Here is an 18,477-nt window from a genome sequence, read left to right on the forward strand (position 1 = left end):
CCCTATAATCTGGAGTTGTAACTAACACATTTTTTGAATAGTGATTAAAAAGTTAGTTTGACAAGGTTCTATGTGCACTTACACCTTTGTAACTTTCCCGAAGCGTCAAATTTAAAGTTACAAGGTTCTAACTGCATTTTCGCTATCTCAGATTCTACAATTTAAAAAAGGATTTTTCAAAGATAACTCATAAAAACTACTTTCCAGCGTTATCTTAGAAATTATATAAAATGATTTTGAAAAATATTAATAAATAAAAAAGTTATAGTATAAAGAAACTTTAAACTCAATTTTCTCAGAATAATGGTTTTTGCAGTTAGAACCTTGTCAAACCAAGCTAGCGAATTTTGTCTCAATCCTGATAATAATAATAATTATAATAATAATAATAATAATAATAATAATAATAATTATTTATTTAATCTGACAGGATTAAGGCCATAAGGCCTTCTCTTCCATCCTACCAGATAGCACATATAAATACAAAAAAGAAATACAAACACTGATGAAAATGATACAAATTAAGTTAAAGCCCTATAGAGGGTCAACAGTCAAAAGTACATTATAGTGCTCTCATCGAGCTGATACAACGAAAAGAAAGAAAACAGAGATAGCAATGATGATATTGATAACTGACAATAATAATAATAATAATAATAATAATAATAATAATAATAATAATAATAATAATAAATACATTACATATTAATTTTCAATTTTACAACAGCATAGTTACAATATTTACTATATGTCATGGGTTAAGGTGAAGTTGCGCAACCTGACATGTGTTCAACAAATAATTCCACGAACTAGAATGTGATTTTTTAATTTAAATTTGAATTTTGATATTGTCCGACAGTCTCTGACGTGGTCAGGGAGAGAATTCCAGAGGCGTGGAATAGATATGCTGAAAGATGAGTAGAAGGATGTTCTGTGCAGAGGAATAGAGAGAAGGTACATGTTTCGGGTTCGAGGTAGTGAAAGGTAAACAAAACGAGATGCTAGGTAAGAGGGTGTGGAGGTGTGGATGATTTTAAATAGTAATAAGAGAGAGTTGAAGAATCTTCTTTCTTTAAGTGGACTCCAAGACAACAATTCTAGTGACGGTGTTACATGATCGAATTTTCTAATGTTACAAACGAAACGAACGCAGATATTGTGAACACGCTGTAGTCTACGGGCAAGATCAGTATTTAGATTCGTGAATAAAGAATCACAATAATCGAAGTGGGACATCACTAAAGTTTGGATCAGGTTCTTTTTAAGGCTGAGAGGTAAAACATTGGTTAAGTGTTTGAGGGAATGAATTATGGAAAAAGTTTTCTTACATATGTAGGTCACTTGACTTTGAAAATTTAAATTTGAATCTAAATATACCCCTAAATTTTTTACTGTCTTACTATATGTAATTGTAGTATTATTTATTTTTGTATTTGATACAGTGGCTAGATCTATTTTGTTTAATGCTCGTTGGTGGCCCATTATTATAGCTTGTGATTTGTCTGGGTTTAGTCTGAGTCCAAATTTTTGCGCCCATTGAGCTACAGATGCTAGATCTTCATTAATTCTGGTCACAGAGTCATTGATTGTACAAGTTCGGGAATGAATGTAAAGTTGTAAGTCGTCAGCGTATAGGTGGTGTTTTGAATATTTTAAGATCTTTGTTATGTCGTTTATATAAAGCGTAAAAAGTAATGGCCCAAGAACCGAGCCCTGAGGGATTCCGGCCTTGACGGTACGCCAATTGGAAGAATGACTACCGGCTGATACACATTGTTGGCGTTCGCGAAGGTAGGAATCGAACCAAGCAACGGCACTGTTGGAAAGATTGTAGTTTTTTAGTTTGCATAAAAGGAGATCCGTGTCAACTGTGTCGAAAGCTTTGCTGAAGTCTAGTAATGTCAGTAGTGTTAATTCTCCTCTGTCGCTGGCTTCTCGAGTGTCTTCAATCACTTTTAAAAGGGCAGTAGTAGTATTATGTCCTGCACGGAAACCAGATTGGTAGTCGTCAAGTAAGCAATGCTCATTGAGGTATTCAGTCAGTTGCTTATGTACTACGTGCTCCAGTGCTTTTGACAGAGCTGGTAAGATGCTAATTGGTCTGTAGTCGTTTGGGGATTCAGGAATTTTATTTTTCGGGATAGGTCTAATGAGAGCTTGTTTCCAAAGTCGAGGATATGTAGAGGTTATTAGTGAGGCGTTAAAAATGTGGGTCAGGGTTGGTAGTATTACATCAATAATTTTCTGGAGCAGTTTTATTCCAATCCGATCTGATCCTTCAGCTTTAGTCGAAATACGCTTTATTCAGTGGCGCCTCCTGCATATTTCTTATGAGGAGGAAAGAAGTTAACAGCACGAAATGACACCTTCTTGAATGAAACATGCTACAAATTAGCCTACATGCATACATGTAAGACCAGGTAGTGTTGGGGTTGGCCTTCCCTTCTGTATAGCAATAATCTGTTCTTGTAAACTGAGTTTCCTAAATTGTCCAAAATATATTATATTTTCACTTCCATTCATTTTTGAATAATTGCACAAATTAACAATTACAAGGAAATTCACAAACTCGTAGCATTTTTCGAGCACATTACAGCATCACATGTGTTGGAAGAGACTAGCTACTAACTCGTAACCGGAACCGTTTTACGGAAATGGAAATTGGAATGGGAAATAATCTGAGGAAAGCGAGAACACTGCCCCCACGTGGTCTGTGTTGCCACATGTACATTTTACAAGTTCAGTATCACATGCTTTTGAAGAATGTCAGTTCTTGTAAAGTCATACTATCATTATTATTCAAAGCTGCCGGTAGCCGATTAATTTTTTATGTTAAAAATGATGTAGTTTGAAGTACCTACTTTCAGTTTCAAATATATTTGTACAAAACTGACAACTTGACTGCTGCAGCCCTGTCTAGTAAACAATGAATAGAAGTGAATTTCAGGGGCCAACTACATAGAACTACTTCATCTTTGTTTTACATAAACCCGACTTTAACTTTCAAATATCCACGAAAGTTTCAAACCATGAATAGTAGCCTATATAAAGTGCAATGAATAATATTTATGATTTATAATTTAAAAAAAAGTTTATATGGTGTCTTTCATAGCGTTGCGTTAAAACTGTTTTTGTTGTGTCTCCTCCTAGATGTGTTATAGTCTGGTTGAATGCAGCATCGTTACGTGGCAGCGGCAGCGAGCTTGCTGCACGACCAGTCGGTTTCTATTTCCCGCCCATGACTGATTCAGAGGAGGATCTCCTCCCTCTCCGTTCATTTACTTGCTTTAAAACTCTGCTTCTTTCTCTGGCCGCTAGCGCGCTGTTGTCTATGTGTGTTAACTGCAGTAGAGGAGGAATGCAGTGCCTTTCCTCCACACAGACAATCTCGCATCTTTCTCACAGTTTTCTACAGCACATGAGCGCGCATCGTTTAAAACTCGATCAACCGAGTTTTTCTTATAGCTGTGAACTTAAAAATTATCGAATCTTCCTCGAATTTCAAGGCACATATTTTATTTGGTATTTACTTTCAAAAGAAGAAAATGTGAGGAGGACGTTCCTCCCTTCCCTCCCCCGAGGAACCGCCACTGGCGTTATTGCCTTCTTTACGTCATCATGTGAAAGGTACAGAAAGTGAAACTTTTCCCTCTGATCTGATGGCTGAGATAAAGGAGAACTGTCATTATTTAAGAACAGAGTTTTGGAGCTAGGTTTTTCACAGAAGAGCTTAGTTCAGAACTTAAGCTATAAAAAAATTCATTTCTACCCATGAAAAAGTTTGCCTTGAAGTGGTCTTTAGATGTTTTCTAGAACAAATCTGGTTGTTTTTGGATTCAAAGGCAAGAGGAGTACCCATCATTGGCTACAAATGCAGTAGACTTACTTTTTTACCTTTCATGAAAACATACTTTATGAAAGTAGTTTTTCTTCTCAGTATTAAAAAAAAAAGTATAAAATTGAATATGATCTGAGATTAAAACTTTTAAAAACTGTTCCTGACATTAAAAGCCTGTGTCATCAAAACAAGGCAATGTTTCTCATTAAGAATATATTTTCTAATTCCTAAACCTAATAAATTTAATTATGAAAGTACTATATTAAATCCTACCTACACTTCTTCTGATAGATTATAGGTTCTTGAGTCATTTGTATTCAGAATTAGTGGTACTTAGAAAAAAATGTTTCAAACTCCCTGCTATAAAATGACGATGGAATGGGAATCAGATGGAATAATGTTGATGCCTGGTGTAGGGAAACAGCAGAACCCAAAGAAAAATTGTCAACTGCGACCTTGTTTGCCACAGGATGATAAATTTAGACCACGCAGTCACCACTGAGACATTCTAAATAAGTACATAATATATAATTACTTTCGTAATCCTCTTTCCAGTTATACACTATCATGCATCATGTAATCAATCTGAAAGCCACGAAGCACCACGCACTAGACATGAAAATAGAAGAGTTACAAACAGAAATGTGAAGAGTTTGAAGTCATTTCACACTTGAGTTCCTTAGTTAACAATTTCTTTCATTGACATGGATAGGCAGGTCTACATGTGCTGAAATACTAGTCCTATCAACGATGTGTTCATATAATTTATTAAAAATAAATATTAAAGTAAGTAATTAATGATATATTTGTCATGACAAAATATGATACGATATATAACGATTTTCAGTTTCATAACATACTTTATTTTGATTAATCCTTCTTTCTTCATTATTCAGTACAGTAGTCCATTAATTTTTTATATTTTAGATGCTGAAATTACTGACAAGAACTGTATGGATACCAAGTGCGAAAGTACTGAATATGTACGTTCACAATGAGGTTGCCAAACCTCTGGAAAGACAAGCATATGAAGTGAAGATCCCTGTGCCGTGGGGTCATATAGCAGGTGAATAAAGACACTTCAACAATGTCACACAAAATGTAACTAGCTCAAGGATAATGTTTATGTGGATGTGGCATTAATGACAGTACAATTACAGTAAGTAAAGAGGTGCATACAACACTTAGCTATGACAAGAGCTGTATCCTCGTGCATCTACATAGAGTAGGTTAATTAAATAATTCATTATTAATATTCTAATACAGGGGAATTTAAATAAAAGATGCGAAACATTTATTTTAATGTCGACCTGGTTGACGATTTGGTATAGCGCTGGCCTTCTATGCCCAAGGTTGCGGGTTCAATCCCGGGCCAGGTCGATGGCATTTAAGTGTGCTTAAATGCGACAGGCTCATGTCAGTAGGTTTACTGGCATGTAAAAGAACTCCTGCGGGACAAAATTCCGGCACATCCGGCGATGCTGATATAACCTCGGCAGTTGCGAGCGTTGTTAAATAAACCATAACATTTTTTAATTTTAATTCTTCCACAAAAGATCAATGGTGCGTCAATCTAAGACTGCTTTATTTGAAGTTTTTCAAGATATAGCAATTACAAACAATGTATGTCCACCCACTCTCCTAACTCTATCCTTGCAATCTTTATCTGTAGGGAAAGTTAAATGAGTAAATGTGTAAGTCTAACCTGCACACTCAGGAAGCATTAAAGGAAATCATTCACAACGAAATTTCTCCAATTTCTGAAAATATGAAATGTGCTGGAGCAATGGAAACTTCATCAGCAGATGTCAATAGTGTACACAAGCTGAAAGACAACGTTTTCAGTACCTTCTGTAAGAAATTCGTAACATTTAACAACAGCTTCTTTCCTGTTAGCTCGCCCAGAGCTGGCTATGCACTACAAAAGCTAAACCACAGCATGTTCGACTGCCAGGAAACAGGCGACGAAATATTAAGAATTTTAGGAATTAAATTTAGAAATTAATTAGGCAAGTTACATCATTTTTCTCTGATAATTATAATCCAATAGAACAAGTGAAGCAAGTTAATTCCCTGGATGCACAATCTTTCTTTTAAGAATAGAATTAGTTTATTTGCGATACAAATACATTTATACAAGGTGAACCAGCCACAACTCCTAACCTCACTCATGGTGGTTGATTCATACATAACGACACTACCATATGCAGAGGATTCGTTTCGTGCTTTTGTAGTTAGTACTGCAAAATGATATACTTACCGAATTCACAATTTATGGTCGAAATGACGTTCTTGTGATATCCGGCAGGCTGCAGATCTCCTGAAGACATGTCCAGCAACTCGCTGCAGTTCTTTCTCCGAAATGGCATGAATTTTGTGCCAGATATTTTGAATTCCTCAAGTGAATGTGGGTTATTCGCGTAAATTTTAATTTTAACCACTTAGGTGGAACCATAATTCGTTACTATAAAAATTAAGGTGGGGTCAAGTAGTTCATCATACATTGACTGTTGGAACCACATGCAAAACCTAAGTCTGCTCTGATAATCGGGTTCCGTTAACCTCTGAACTACATGAATTTTGTAAGGTTTTAATTTTAATTTGTTCCGTACCTCTTATCACTGAAGACTGTGACACCCCTATCTGCTGAGCTACATGGCATTAATTTCAGGGGATTATTCTTTGAGACATTTCAAACAAAAAAGGTTAATAAAATTTTGCTCGTTTTTGCTTCCTTTTCGAGATAATGAAACATATTTCATATCGTGTTTTGAGAAAGCCATTGATTTATGCTCAGTCAATTTAAAGAAGCAGTGTATTATGATAAAAAATGATTGAAAGAATTTTAGTTTTGTCCTTCAAATGTGCAGAAATTTTATCTTAACAAATGTAACATTTTAAAATTTCTTTGCAGAACGAAAAGAAGTTACATTTGTTCGGATCAAATTTCTGCACATTTAAAGAAACAAACTAAAATTATTTCAATAATTTATTATCAAAATACATTCTTCTCTTAAACTGACTAAGCATATTGAGAATTAATTCTGTAGCTTTCTCAAAATGTGTGCTATGAAATGTATCATATAAAATATTTTTTTTTCTCGAAAAAGAAGCAAAAACGAGCAAAATTGTATTAAACTTTTTGTTTGAAATATCTCAAAGAATAACCCCTTGAAATTAATAACATTACTTATGGTTCACCCTGTACGAGTATACCATTAATTGATAAAAGAATCTGGAATCTCTGGTACAATATAATACATAAAAATATTTATTGAATTGTAATTTATTTAAATCGCTCTACTGTTACGTCGTAAAGATGAGAGAAAAATAGCATGCGAGAGAATTGAAAGGTCTCAGACTTGCAAGGCTAAGTTGAAGAAGTGAAGACAGAGAGGCAGCAACAAATAATTACATCACTCTTCAATGAATTAAGTTTTGCTCCAAAAATGAATACTTCATTTGACCTTGTATTTGTCATTATTATTATTATTGTTATTGTCATCATTTTGTGGCTTTTTTATAACCCTAGACAGTCACCAGGTTCGCTCATGTATTAAAATGGCACTGGAAGACTGGTAAAATTGAGTCACAAGTCACTGATTGGGTACGAGAAATAAATTGGGAACTACAAGGAGGGCACCTATAGAACCAGAAGAAAAACGGATATGATGTCAGAGATCGATCCAAGCATGAAGTGTCAGTTCAAATCAAGTGCCGTCAAAACCAGATGAAAGTGGAAACAAATATAATTTTTCACTGAACTTGTTTTATTCTCGTTATTATATTCTGAATCGTTTTCACACTTCTTATACATTATCTTAGCAGCTCAGATTGGAAAGTTAAAGTAAATTTTTACTTGAATTTGAGACAACTTTCATTGTTTACAGGCAAATGGTGGGGTTCTCAAGACACGAAGCCGGTGCTCTGCATCCATGGACACCAAGATAATGCTGGAACCTGGGACAGGTTGGCACCCCTGCTTCCTCATGATATCAGCCTGTTAGCTGTAGATCTCCCTGGACATGGACTGTCTTCTCATGCACCATTAGGAACTACATATCACGTGTTGGACTTCATTTTGACCATCCGACATATTGCTAATTATTACGGCTGGAAAAGATTTTCTCTGTTAGGCCATTCGTATGGAAGTGTTTTATCATTTCTTTATAGTGCTAACTTCCCAGAACACGTTGAAAAATATGTTGCTTTAGATACAGTTAAATCTTTCGAGACGGGTCCAGGAAGGAGACTGAAGAAGCATGGAGAATACTTAGACGAATTCTTAAAAATAGAGTCCCTAGACCCAAACAGTAAGCCCTCATACACGTATGATGAAACTGTTAATATTCTGCATAAAAGCATAGGAAACTGGGCGAACAAAGAATCTTGTGAAATTCTAACACGAAGAGGAACCATACGACAGAATGATGGAAGATACGTCTTTAGTAGAGACCCACGTTTGAAGATTATCATTAGTTTGCTTTATACAAAGTCGTATGTCCTCCACTTGGCTGCTAATGTAAGTTGTGAAGTCTTGAATATAACAGCTAAACAAGGTGTGAATTTCGAAACACCTGAAGAACACCAGAAGTTTTTTGAAATAATTAAGAAATCTGCAAAAAGGTACGAATATCATTCTGTAGAAGGTGTCCATCATGTTCACTTAGATCACCCAGAAAGAGTAGCTCCCATAATTTCCAAGTTTTTGAAGAGTACATAATATTTGTGACATAATAATTAATTATCTTCTAGTAATTTAGAATTGAATTAGGATATTTAATATTATTGAGGGCATCTGAGTTTTTGTGTCTCTATATGTATACAAACTTTTATATCATGAAATTTCATGCTTCTATTGAGTTATGAGATTGCTTTTAAATTTGTTGTTTACTTCGACTGTCAAAAGCTCTAGGGCAGGAAATTTAAATCAAACAAATGAAGGGAAAATAAATCATTTATACTAATAATAAATCTGTAGCCGAAATTTTTCTGGTAATTTTCGATTTTCCAAAAATAATTGGTCCTAACATATATAATTAACCACCCTGAAACCGAAAATCGTTTTTTTGAAATTTTTGTTTGTATGTCTGTCTGTCTGTATGTTTGTTGCCTTTTCACGCGATAATGGATGAACGGATTTCGATGAAAATTTGAATATAAATTAAGTTCGTTGTAACTTAGATTTTAGGCTATATGGCATTCAAAATACATTATTTAAAAGGGGGGTTATAAGGGGGCCTGAATTAAATAAATAGAAATATCTCGCTTATTATTGATTTTTGTGAAAAATGTTACATAACAAAAGTTTCTTTAAAAATAATTTGCGATAAGTTTTATTCCTTGAAAAATTTTGATAGGACTGATATTTAATGAGATAAATGAGTTTTAAAATTAAAATAACTGCCATCTAAGGCCGTATAATGAATTAAAAAACAAATGACTTCGTTTATAAGGGGCCTTGGACAGCAACAATCGAAAGCTATGAAAGATAGCCTACAGAGAATGTTTTTGTATTTGTATGAAGTAATATCGGAAGCTAAATGAACCGATTTGTATAATTAATTATTATTTCATCATTGGAAAGTGTAGTTTCTCTAAATGGACATAATGCTATAATGTTATTACAGTAACTTCTGATCTGATCTGATATAATATAATATAATATGATATAATATGATATGATATGATATGATATGATATAATATAATATAATATAATTTAAGTTATTTGAAGGGTTCAGAACCATAGTGGGCCAAGCGCCATTCACTGAATACGTAGAAAACAAGGGTTAAAATTAAGTTATTAGTGTTATTACCATAATTCAACGGAAACCTATAACAAGTAAAATAAAATATACACATTAAATCTAAATGATGTCAATCTTCATTAAACTATGGTTGCATGTAATAACAATTAAGAAACATGTTAAAGGAATTGTCATTGCACCAAATGAGTGTCTCTGGACCAAAATGATCGCATTTTAATTATTTGGATGCAATTTAAATTAAGTAACATATTAAACGATTTATCCTTCAAACTATCAAACACGAATGTTCCCTGGATCAAATGTCCTATTTTAATTATGTAATTACTTTATATTTATTTCTAACAGGTGCAGCGGAGCGCACGGGTACGGCTAGTACTATAATAAGTATATATACTATAATAATATAAATGGGGCAAAATAGTAAAGGAATGGCTATATAATTAAATGTAAACAAAAATATTGAGGAAAGGGAAGAAGTGAGCCAATCAAATCAGCACTTATTGAGTTTTGCATATTCTGTCTCGTAACAAACTGCATTCGCAGATTCAGACTGGCTCAAGGACAGTGACTTTTTAAGGACAAAAGAAGGAAACAAAGACACGTCAAGTTGAAGTGTATATCAGGGCTGAAGGAATCGCAATCTGTTCTTATAACAATGACTGAGCAAAAAAGCATCGTATTCCATAACAGAAGAAAACAGAGTTATTCTGTTATATGGTGGTCAGTTTAACTTCAAAATGTTTCCAAATGATGAACAATTTAATACTTAGAAGTTAACCTGCAACAAGAACTGTTAGAAGTTGAAATTATTGATCTAGACATATTGCACACAATAAAATAAGGTAATAAATTACAAAATGACCAACATAGCAACCATGAAAATAAAGACAGCAATACTGAAATAAAAAATGAAATGAACAGAGAAAAGAGCTGTGACAAAGTACGTGCAGACCAGGACATAAATCCGACTTAAATCTATCGCAATTTACGTCATGCTTAGATATGCACATTAAACTAATTTATTGTGATCTATCCTGTGTAATGAAAAATATCTATCTCATGTAATCTAATCTGTCTAATGTAATTTATTGAATAAAATCGTCATTCACATAAATCGTTTTACTATGTTTAATCAAAACTACAAAACTAGCTCTCAACAAATTTGATATACCTTCATCTACTCTAACTTACTTTGTTATACGGTACTTTTTTTTTCCCCCAATATCACCAGTTGTTTTTAGACATCACTAGTCTTCTCTCCTAGCAGTGGCTTATGTGTAACACACTTCTGAGATTGAGTACTTGAAAGGCAGACTTACGTTGCATCAATGATATGGCAGGGATGACCATGATTGCATAGCGTCAGGACAGGTTTTAAATATATACTTAACCTAAATTCCAGACCATGGACGGATACATGAAAAATCCCTGTGCTCTGACTGAGAATCAAACTCGGGACCTCATGAACTGTGGCCAGAAACTGTGACCACTAGATCATGAGGCTGGTTTCATTAAATGTAATTTTACTTATTTTAATAAAATAAATTATATTTAAGTCCTGTCATTCTACGTGTATATTCCAACCTTAAGCTGATGATGTTTTTGGTAAAATTCTTCATTTCTTCACACCAATCCTGCTCATCAATCTCGATAAAGCTGTGGTCCTTCCCTGACCCATGGACAAACAATCTGGAGAAGGAATTCCGACAGAATGTCAGCTCAGCATTAGATGAAATGTACATTTTTTTAATTTTAGAATTCCAGTTTTCATTTCCTCACCATATGAAGTGCCTATAAAGGTGAAACACTGATGCTGAAAAAAAATCCATTTCGAGATTTTAAGGAAATACGTTTTCAACAAATGCTGATATCAAAGAAATAGTTATAGCATGTCATATGTCTGTCTGTGTACAGCAAATTCTTATGCCTTCTCTTCATATGCACTGCAGAGAGATTTGGAATTTAACCCAGACATATTGGTGCACAATCTAGTGATTAGAAGTTGTACACCACCATCTCTCCTAGTCCCAAGGTAGAAATTTTACACAAAAATGTCTGACCCCACCAGGAATCAAACCAGGGGCCAGTTAGTCTGGAGACAGTCGTGCTACCACAGAACTTGGGGGACATATATAAGTAAGTATCAAACGATTTTTATATTGAAAGTATTTGCTGATCGAAAACTGAAACCACATGTTTAAAACTATATACATTTCAAGAAACCAGTGAAACAAAAGAAAATGTGCCTTCTTTTGGTGTAGCTTTTCTGGAGTATTACCAAATGGTTTTTTCATTGCATGTGTGGATAAAATGAGGTGCTCCTGAAACTTTTTAAATTTCGTCTATTCCTGCCCTGAAACAGCACTCATACCATAACATTTGCAGCAGATCATCGTCATGTGTGAGATGAGGTCATTTGATCCAATGCATGTAGACAGAGGGTAGCTGCATTAGCTGCAACTGTTCCAATACATGTGAGCTCCAGGCATACAGCCTATCGGGGTAGTGTAAATCATAAGATTGTGTCGGCTATTCTGCATGATATTGAGAACTGCGTGTGCAGGTAATCACCAAATGATTTCCCCCAAGGGAAGGGTTTTGTCACTCGTTCTTGCAACAGGCCACCATCATTAAGGCATTTCTGTCATCATTCCTCTTCATGGATGAACGGATGAAACAACATAAGGTAGGATTGGCATCATCAAATTCCACAAGTCACCTCTGTGGGCTGAAAAGAATTCCCATGGAATGATCGAATCTCGTCATCAGCAACAGCTTCGCTGCAATGTTTCTGCTGTGATTCGCAGTGATCACCTACTTGGACCCATCGTTTTTCCGCAACACCTTAATGGCCCACTGTATCTGCAGTTCCTGTAGAACATAGTGCCTGTCTTGTTTGAAGATGCACTATTGGTAATACGAAGGCCATATGACTGCTGCATGACGGAGCTCTAGCTAACTTCTATGTTATCATTCATCAGTATTTGAACGAGACTTTCTCCAGAAAATGGATCGGTCAAGGAGGTCCCCTTGCATGGCCTGCCAGATCACCAGACCTAAATCCCCTTGACTTTTACCTGTGGGAGCATTATTGAGAAGTGTCGTGTACACTGAGTCAGTTCCTAATGTGCAGACTCTGGGACAATGTGTGCATGCAGTCTGTGATGAAGTTCAGATACAAGCCAGAACATTCGAAAGAGTACGTCAATCCATGATGTAACGTGTGGGAGCGTGCATTGCAACCTATACAGACACTTCGAGCACTTACTGTTACTTGGACAGAGATACAATGGTATGCCATACTCTTGTGCCATGTAATCTAACACAGGGTGTGTCGATATGCTCATTACAAACTCCTAGGTCTTGTAGAGTAGAAACCCATGTCCGGAAACGTACAGTTTTAAACAGCAATTGAAGCACCTTAATCAATCACACAAGGTGAGTAAAAAGTATGGAACACAGTTTGTAGCTTTCCTATTTTTAATTTTATGAAGAAAAACTATATACCAATATGAAAGTTATAGGGAGTGAAAAAAAAAAAAAAAAGAATATTTTGAATAGGTTTTTAAAAACTACGTTTTTCATTTATGAAGGTTGTGCCAAGGTGTCTTTTTTTATAATGATACCATGTAACTACTTATTTCTATTTTTTTTTTTTACAGAATCCAAATATTAAAATCAATTTAAGACCCATTTGATAAATATTTTGTTGCCTATTATTAATATAAAATTATTCTTCTAATAAGTAGGCCTACTCGTAAAATCTAAACGTCTTTTTATTCCTCCCTTACAATTTATCGCCCCCCTGAAAACCAAAAACTCCCATACTGGGAAACATCTTAATTTCTTACATCCACTTGTAAGTCTAGAAAGCAATATGAGTATGAGTAATTAAAATTCTTAAGTATTTTGCGGACACTATTTTACCTCCTCGAATTAATAGAGCCTATAGGCCTACTCAGATTGCTCCACTCTATACTGCACTTAATAATAAAGGAGCCTGTTAATTTTCATATTTCAGATGCTAAAACTATTAACAAGAACTGTAAGGAAATCCAGTGTAGAAACAATGAATCTCCAATGTGGCGGCCAAACCTCTGGTAAGACAAGTGTATGAGGTGCAGATCCCTGTACCTACCATGAAGATACATAGCAGACGAGTAACTTAAATAGTATCGTAATACGTATAAATATGTTATAACTTGTCAAGAATAATGTTTATGCGGCATGAATGGCACTACAAGGCTACAAAAACAACTGCAGTAAAGAAAGACATACATACAACACACATATTATGATGTAAGACTGGATGTGGAAAATTTCAGTATACGGATACCTCACTAACAATGCGGATTAATCTTGCTCTGGATAGGGACCGATGGTGAGCTTATGTGAGGGCGGCAATGAGCCTCCGTGTTCCTTAAAAGCCGTAAGTAAGCTATATAATATATCCAGCACACACATTATAAGAGTAACTACTATATATCCACGTACATCTAGGTAGGGCTGTAGAGCTAATTAATTAAATGATTCTTCATTAATTTAATAATACAATATAAAATTATTACCATTAATTTGTTTTACAAATGAAATTATGTAGCTGTATTACTTTTCATTGATAATACGATTATAAACAAAGATACAAGATGTAGTTCATACGACACCAAACAGAACTTTCCCCGCGTGAATCTTGAATACATCGTAGTTCCGCGACGTGCCGTGGTTGCAGCACCTCATCCAGATCAGTGTTGCCAATTCAGCGGTTTTCCCGCCAGATCTAGCGTTTTTCAGTGTTAGTTTAGCGGATAAAATTTACGAAATTTGTATTGCTGATATAGGGATTTAGCGGGTATTTTTAGCACTCACAGCGACAAAATAATCTAATTCTACATTGACAATATAGCAATTTAGCGGTTTCTGCACTGTCTCATAGCGGATTTTTAAGAATCGAGTTGGCAACACTGATCCAGATGTTCCTTGAGCATGACGTAGCTCTGACGTTTTGCTGTGCATGTGGCGGTTTATTTGGTGTTCTGTGTGTGTGATGGGAATCATTCACGACTTCAAATGGTGTGTGGCTTATACCTCCGGTATTTAATTACAGTACTATAGCACATTGAAATATTTCACTTTCATATTCTCTGATTTCTTCCCAAATGGGGGTTAAGCCCCCAAAGTCTTCTTCTTATGCACTGCCATGGAATGCAGTAGGCCTATAATGTCCACAGCTTAATGCTAAAATGTACTGTAGTAGGCCTATAATATTTCATTGCAGAATCTTCAGTGACTAGAGTTTGTAGGATGTAAATAATAATAATAATAATAATAATAATAATAATAATAATAATAATAATAATAATAATAATCTTTATTAGCCAGAAAAACATATTATAATGTGTCTCGTAGAAGAAATCTAAATTTGAAAAACAACATTTACATTTACAAAAGGCTAATTAGACCAATAATAATGTATGCCCGCCCAATGTGGAGGCATGCTCCGGAAAAAATATATGTAAGAAAAAAATCAAATTGTTTAAAACAAATTGAAGATTCATATCAGTGTTAGCCTATGTAACTCTGGGGTACATCTGATCCATAAAGAATTAAAAATTTGGGCAGTTAAATAATTCATATCCTATAACTACGACGTACCGAAGTAGCCTAGATATGTTATTTCCGTGCAGGAATTCTGCATTACCATATGGCGAAGAATGGGTAGAACAGAGAAAAATTCATTTTGAATCTTGCGTACACCACTTTTAACACTTGAATATAATTAGAATTAGAAAAATTAGAGAAAAATTCTCTCTGGCAGCAGGATTCGAACCCGGGTTTTTAGCTCTAGTTCAATATTCGTTCTGGATCATGTTTATACTTTCTGTACGTTACCGGTAGTCTATCTTAGCACTTCTGATCTGGGAGTTAAAGTCCAATTTTACATGGATTTCATAGACACATCAATTGTTTACAGGCAAATGGTGGGGTTCTTAAGATACGAAGCCAGTGCTTTGCTTACATGGATACCAAGATAATGCTGGAACCTGGGACAGATTGGCACTCCTGCTTCCTCAGGATAGCTGTGGATCTCCCTGGACATGGTTGGACTTCATTCTGACCATCCAACTTATTGCTAATTACAGCTGGGAGAGATTTTCTCTATTAGGCCATTCATTTGTAAGTACGCTATTTTATCATTTTTTATAGTGCTATCTTCCCAGAAATTGTTGACAAATATATTGCTTTAGTCGGAATTATACTTCTTAAGATGGATCCAGCAAAAAGACTAAGAAGCATGTAGAATACTTAGATGAATTCTTACGAATAGAATCCCTAGACTCAAACAGTAAGCCCCCATACACATAAGATGGAACTGTTAATATTCTGCATGAAAGTATGTAAGTAGGACGAACAAAGAATCTTCTGAAATTCTAACACGATTAGGGACTGTAAGGAAGAATGATGGAAGATACGTCTTTAGTAGGAATCCACGCGTTTAAAGAGGATTACTAGTTTGTATTATACAAAATCAAAGGCTCTTAATTTCACTGCTAATATAAGATATATAGTTCTAAACAGCTAATCAGGGCATTCACTTGAAGAGAGATCAAGGACATCAGGAATATCTTGAAATAGTTAAGAAATCTGCTAAAATATACGAATATCATGGTGATGAAGGTGCCCATTACATTCACATACGTCATCCAGAAAGAGTAGCTCCCATAATTTCGAACTTCATGAAAACCCTAATATTTGTAATAATAAATTCTGGAGTTACTATCTATATCTGGTAATTGAATTTGGATATTTATTATTATTGAGGTAAGACTTGATTTTTTGAGTATCTGCATGCTCATGTTATGCTATTACGAAATTTCAGGCTTTCACTATCGTGGATACCGCACATAATCTCCAAGTACATAATTAGACATTCAGGGAACAAAACACAGGCTGATGTGTTTGACGATGTCAGTAGTGAAGGACCATAAATCACAACTTCAGTCAAGAACCTCTCCCTCTCCAACAAACTGTTCTTTGTTGTGCTCCTGAATGACAACGCTAAAGAATCGAAAACTGGAAAGACAGCTTTCCCATAAGACTTTCAGTAACCTCAACAGGTGATTTCTATAGTGTAGTGCCTATCCTTCTGGTAGCACCTTTTCCAACTTCATACAAATATTGGAAACACAGTTAAAAACTGTTTTCAGATCCCACCAACCCAATTCACTTGTTACTTAAATGTTGCTTATATTTTAGTCAACATTCCCTTAGGAACTACACAGCAGCTACTGTTGCTGATAAACCTTCATTAAACTTGAGCCCAGGGTGCGAATTGAATATTTTCTCCAGAAGAGGACAATAAAAATTTTAGTTGTCGATAAAAATACTGTCCATATTAATTAGCAATGTTGATCAACTCGTATTGTTGTCATGCTCAACTTAGATTAAAGAAAGAAAGCGTTTCTATTTTGTGTTGCAGTAATAAATAAAATACAGAAACTATACACTAGGCACCTGAAGGGCATATTGTCGTCCCTATCAAGAACAAATTAATACCTCTTCAGCAGAGGACTCCATATTCTGCACGGAGGACGATCTCCATCAATTCGCACTTCTTTGAACCTTACTCATATTACTAATTTCTTTCTATGTCCTTTTTTGACGTCTAGGCGTGTGAAAAGAGAAAACTGTTTGCATGGAAAATCTGTACTAATATTTAATATAAGAACAAAAATCCATGACTATGAATAATCTATTCTCATAACAATTTTAATGTGGCAGGGCACAAGGAAAAAGGGTTGCCCAACCAAATTAAAATTTCTGATATAGCTACCAACTGACTAGCAGCTGTCAAAACATATTTGGGTATGAGAAGTGAAGCATAATATCCTTTTAGTCAGCCATTGCTAAAAGTTTATCTTTTAATGCTAAACAAGAGTGTTAAAATTTGATTGTTATACAGAGTAGTGTGCAAAAAGTACTTTTAATACTAGACTGTTTTTGGTTAAGAAACGTACCCAAATTAAATAAATTGTTTAAAAAAACTATTTCACTGATATCTACATGCAGAATTTAAGCCAGTCGCATTTTTCTACTCGACTTCTAAAAATGCAACAAACTTTCAATGTAAATGTCCAAAAATGCGACAACCACATTGGACTTCAGAAACGAAGGTGGTAATGTAGAAAATGAAATCAGAGATGTGTTTGAACTAATCTGAATGCTAATGGCATAGGCAATGTTCAAAAAGGTATTAAGCATTAAATGTTCAGGAATGAATTTCAAAGAGTTGGTGCAATTCGTGTAAGTTAAGTGAACAGTTTCTTCTAATTGATTTATATAATTCTATCGCATACTGTAAATTGTGAGCGAGAATTTAGTTGCATGAATCTTATAAAAACTTGAATTAGGAACAGCTTTCCAGTAAAAAGAGCACTCTGCTAACAATAAATCTTGAAGGGCCTACTAGTAAAGAATTTCAATGTTTAGAGTGCTCATAAAATGACGTACCATACTTTAATGTGATGTAAATTCAGCAGTAATTGATTCTAAACATACCTATGTATAATGATTTACTTACATAAGTATATCTAGTGTGTGGTAAGATGGATTGAAAGTAATAAAACTTCAAGAAACAATTACGTAACTTTTTGTTTCTGCATACTTTATTAAATTTATCTTTCTGTAGAATTATTTATAATATTGCACAAGCTTTTCGGAATTTGCACAAATATAATTTTACGTTTATGCATTTTTGCGACAATTTATTTTCTAGCTTAAACCCTGCCTATATGAAACAATTAAAAATTGAAGGTAATTATATAAAATTAGGAGCTACCCGAGTTTGAACCAAGAATCTTTTCAACAGTCG

The 18,477-nt window shown here is 34.7% G+C and overlaps 1 protein-coding gene across 1 annotated transcript; it reads left to right on the plus strand.

Annotated features, from left to right (window-relative positions):
* Positions 1-4,819: 4,819 nt before the first annotated feature.
* Positions 4,820-9,424, plus strand: LOC138702160 (probable serine hydrolase). Its single transcript, XM_069829767.1, has 2 exons — positions 4,820-4,904; positions 7,729-9,424. Exons 1-2 carry the CDS (start codon positions 4,820-4,822, stop codon positions 8,559-8,561), a joined length of 918 nt encoding a protein of 305 aa, XP_069685868.1. The 3' UTR covers positions 8,562-9,424.
* The last annotated feature ends 9,053 nt before the right edge of the window (positions 9,425-18,477 follow it).

The sequence above is a fragment of the Periplaneta americana genome, chromosome 6 (assembly GCF_040183065.1).
Source record: "Periplaneta americana isolate PAMFEO1 chromosome 6, P.americana_PAMFEO1_priV1, whole genome shotgun sequence".
NCBI classification, from domain to species: Eukaryota; Metazoa; Arthropoda; class Insecta; order Blattodea; family Blattidae; genus Periplaneta; species Periplaneta americana.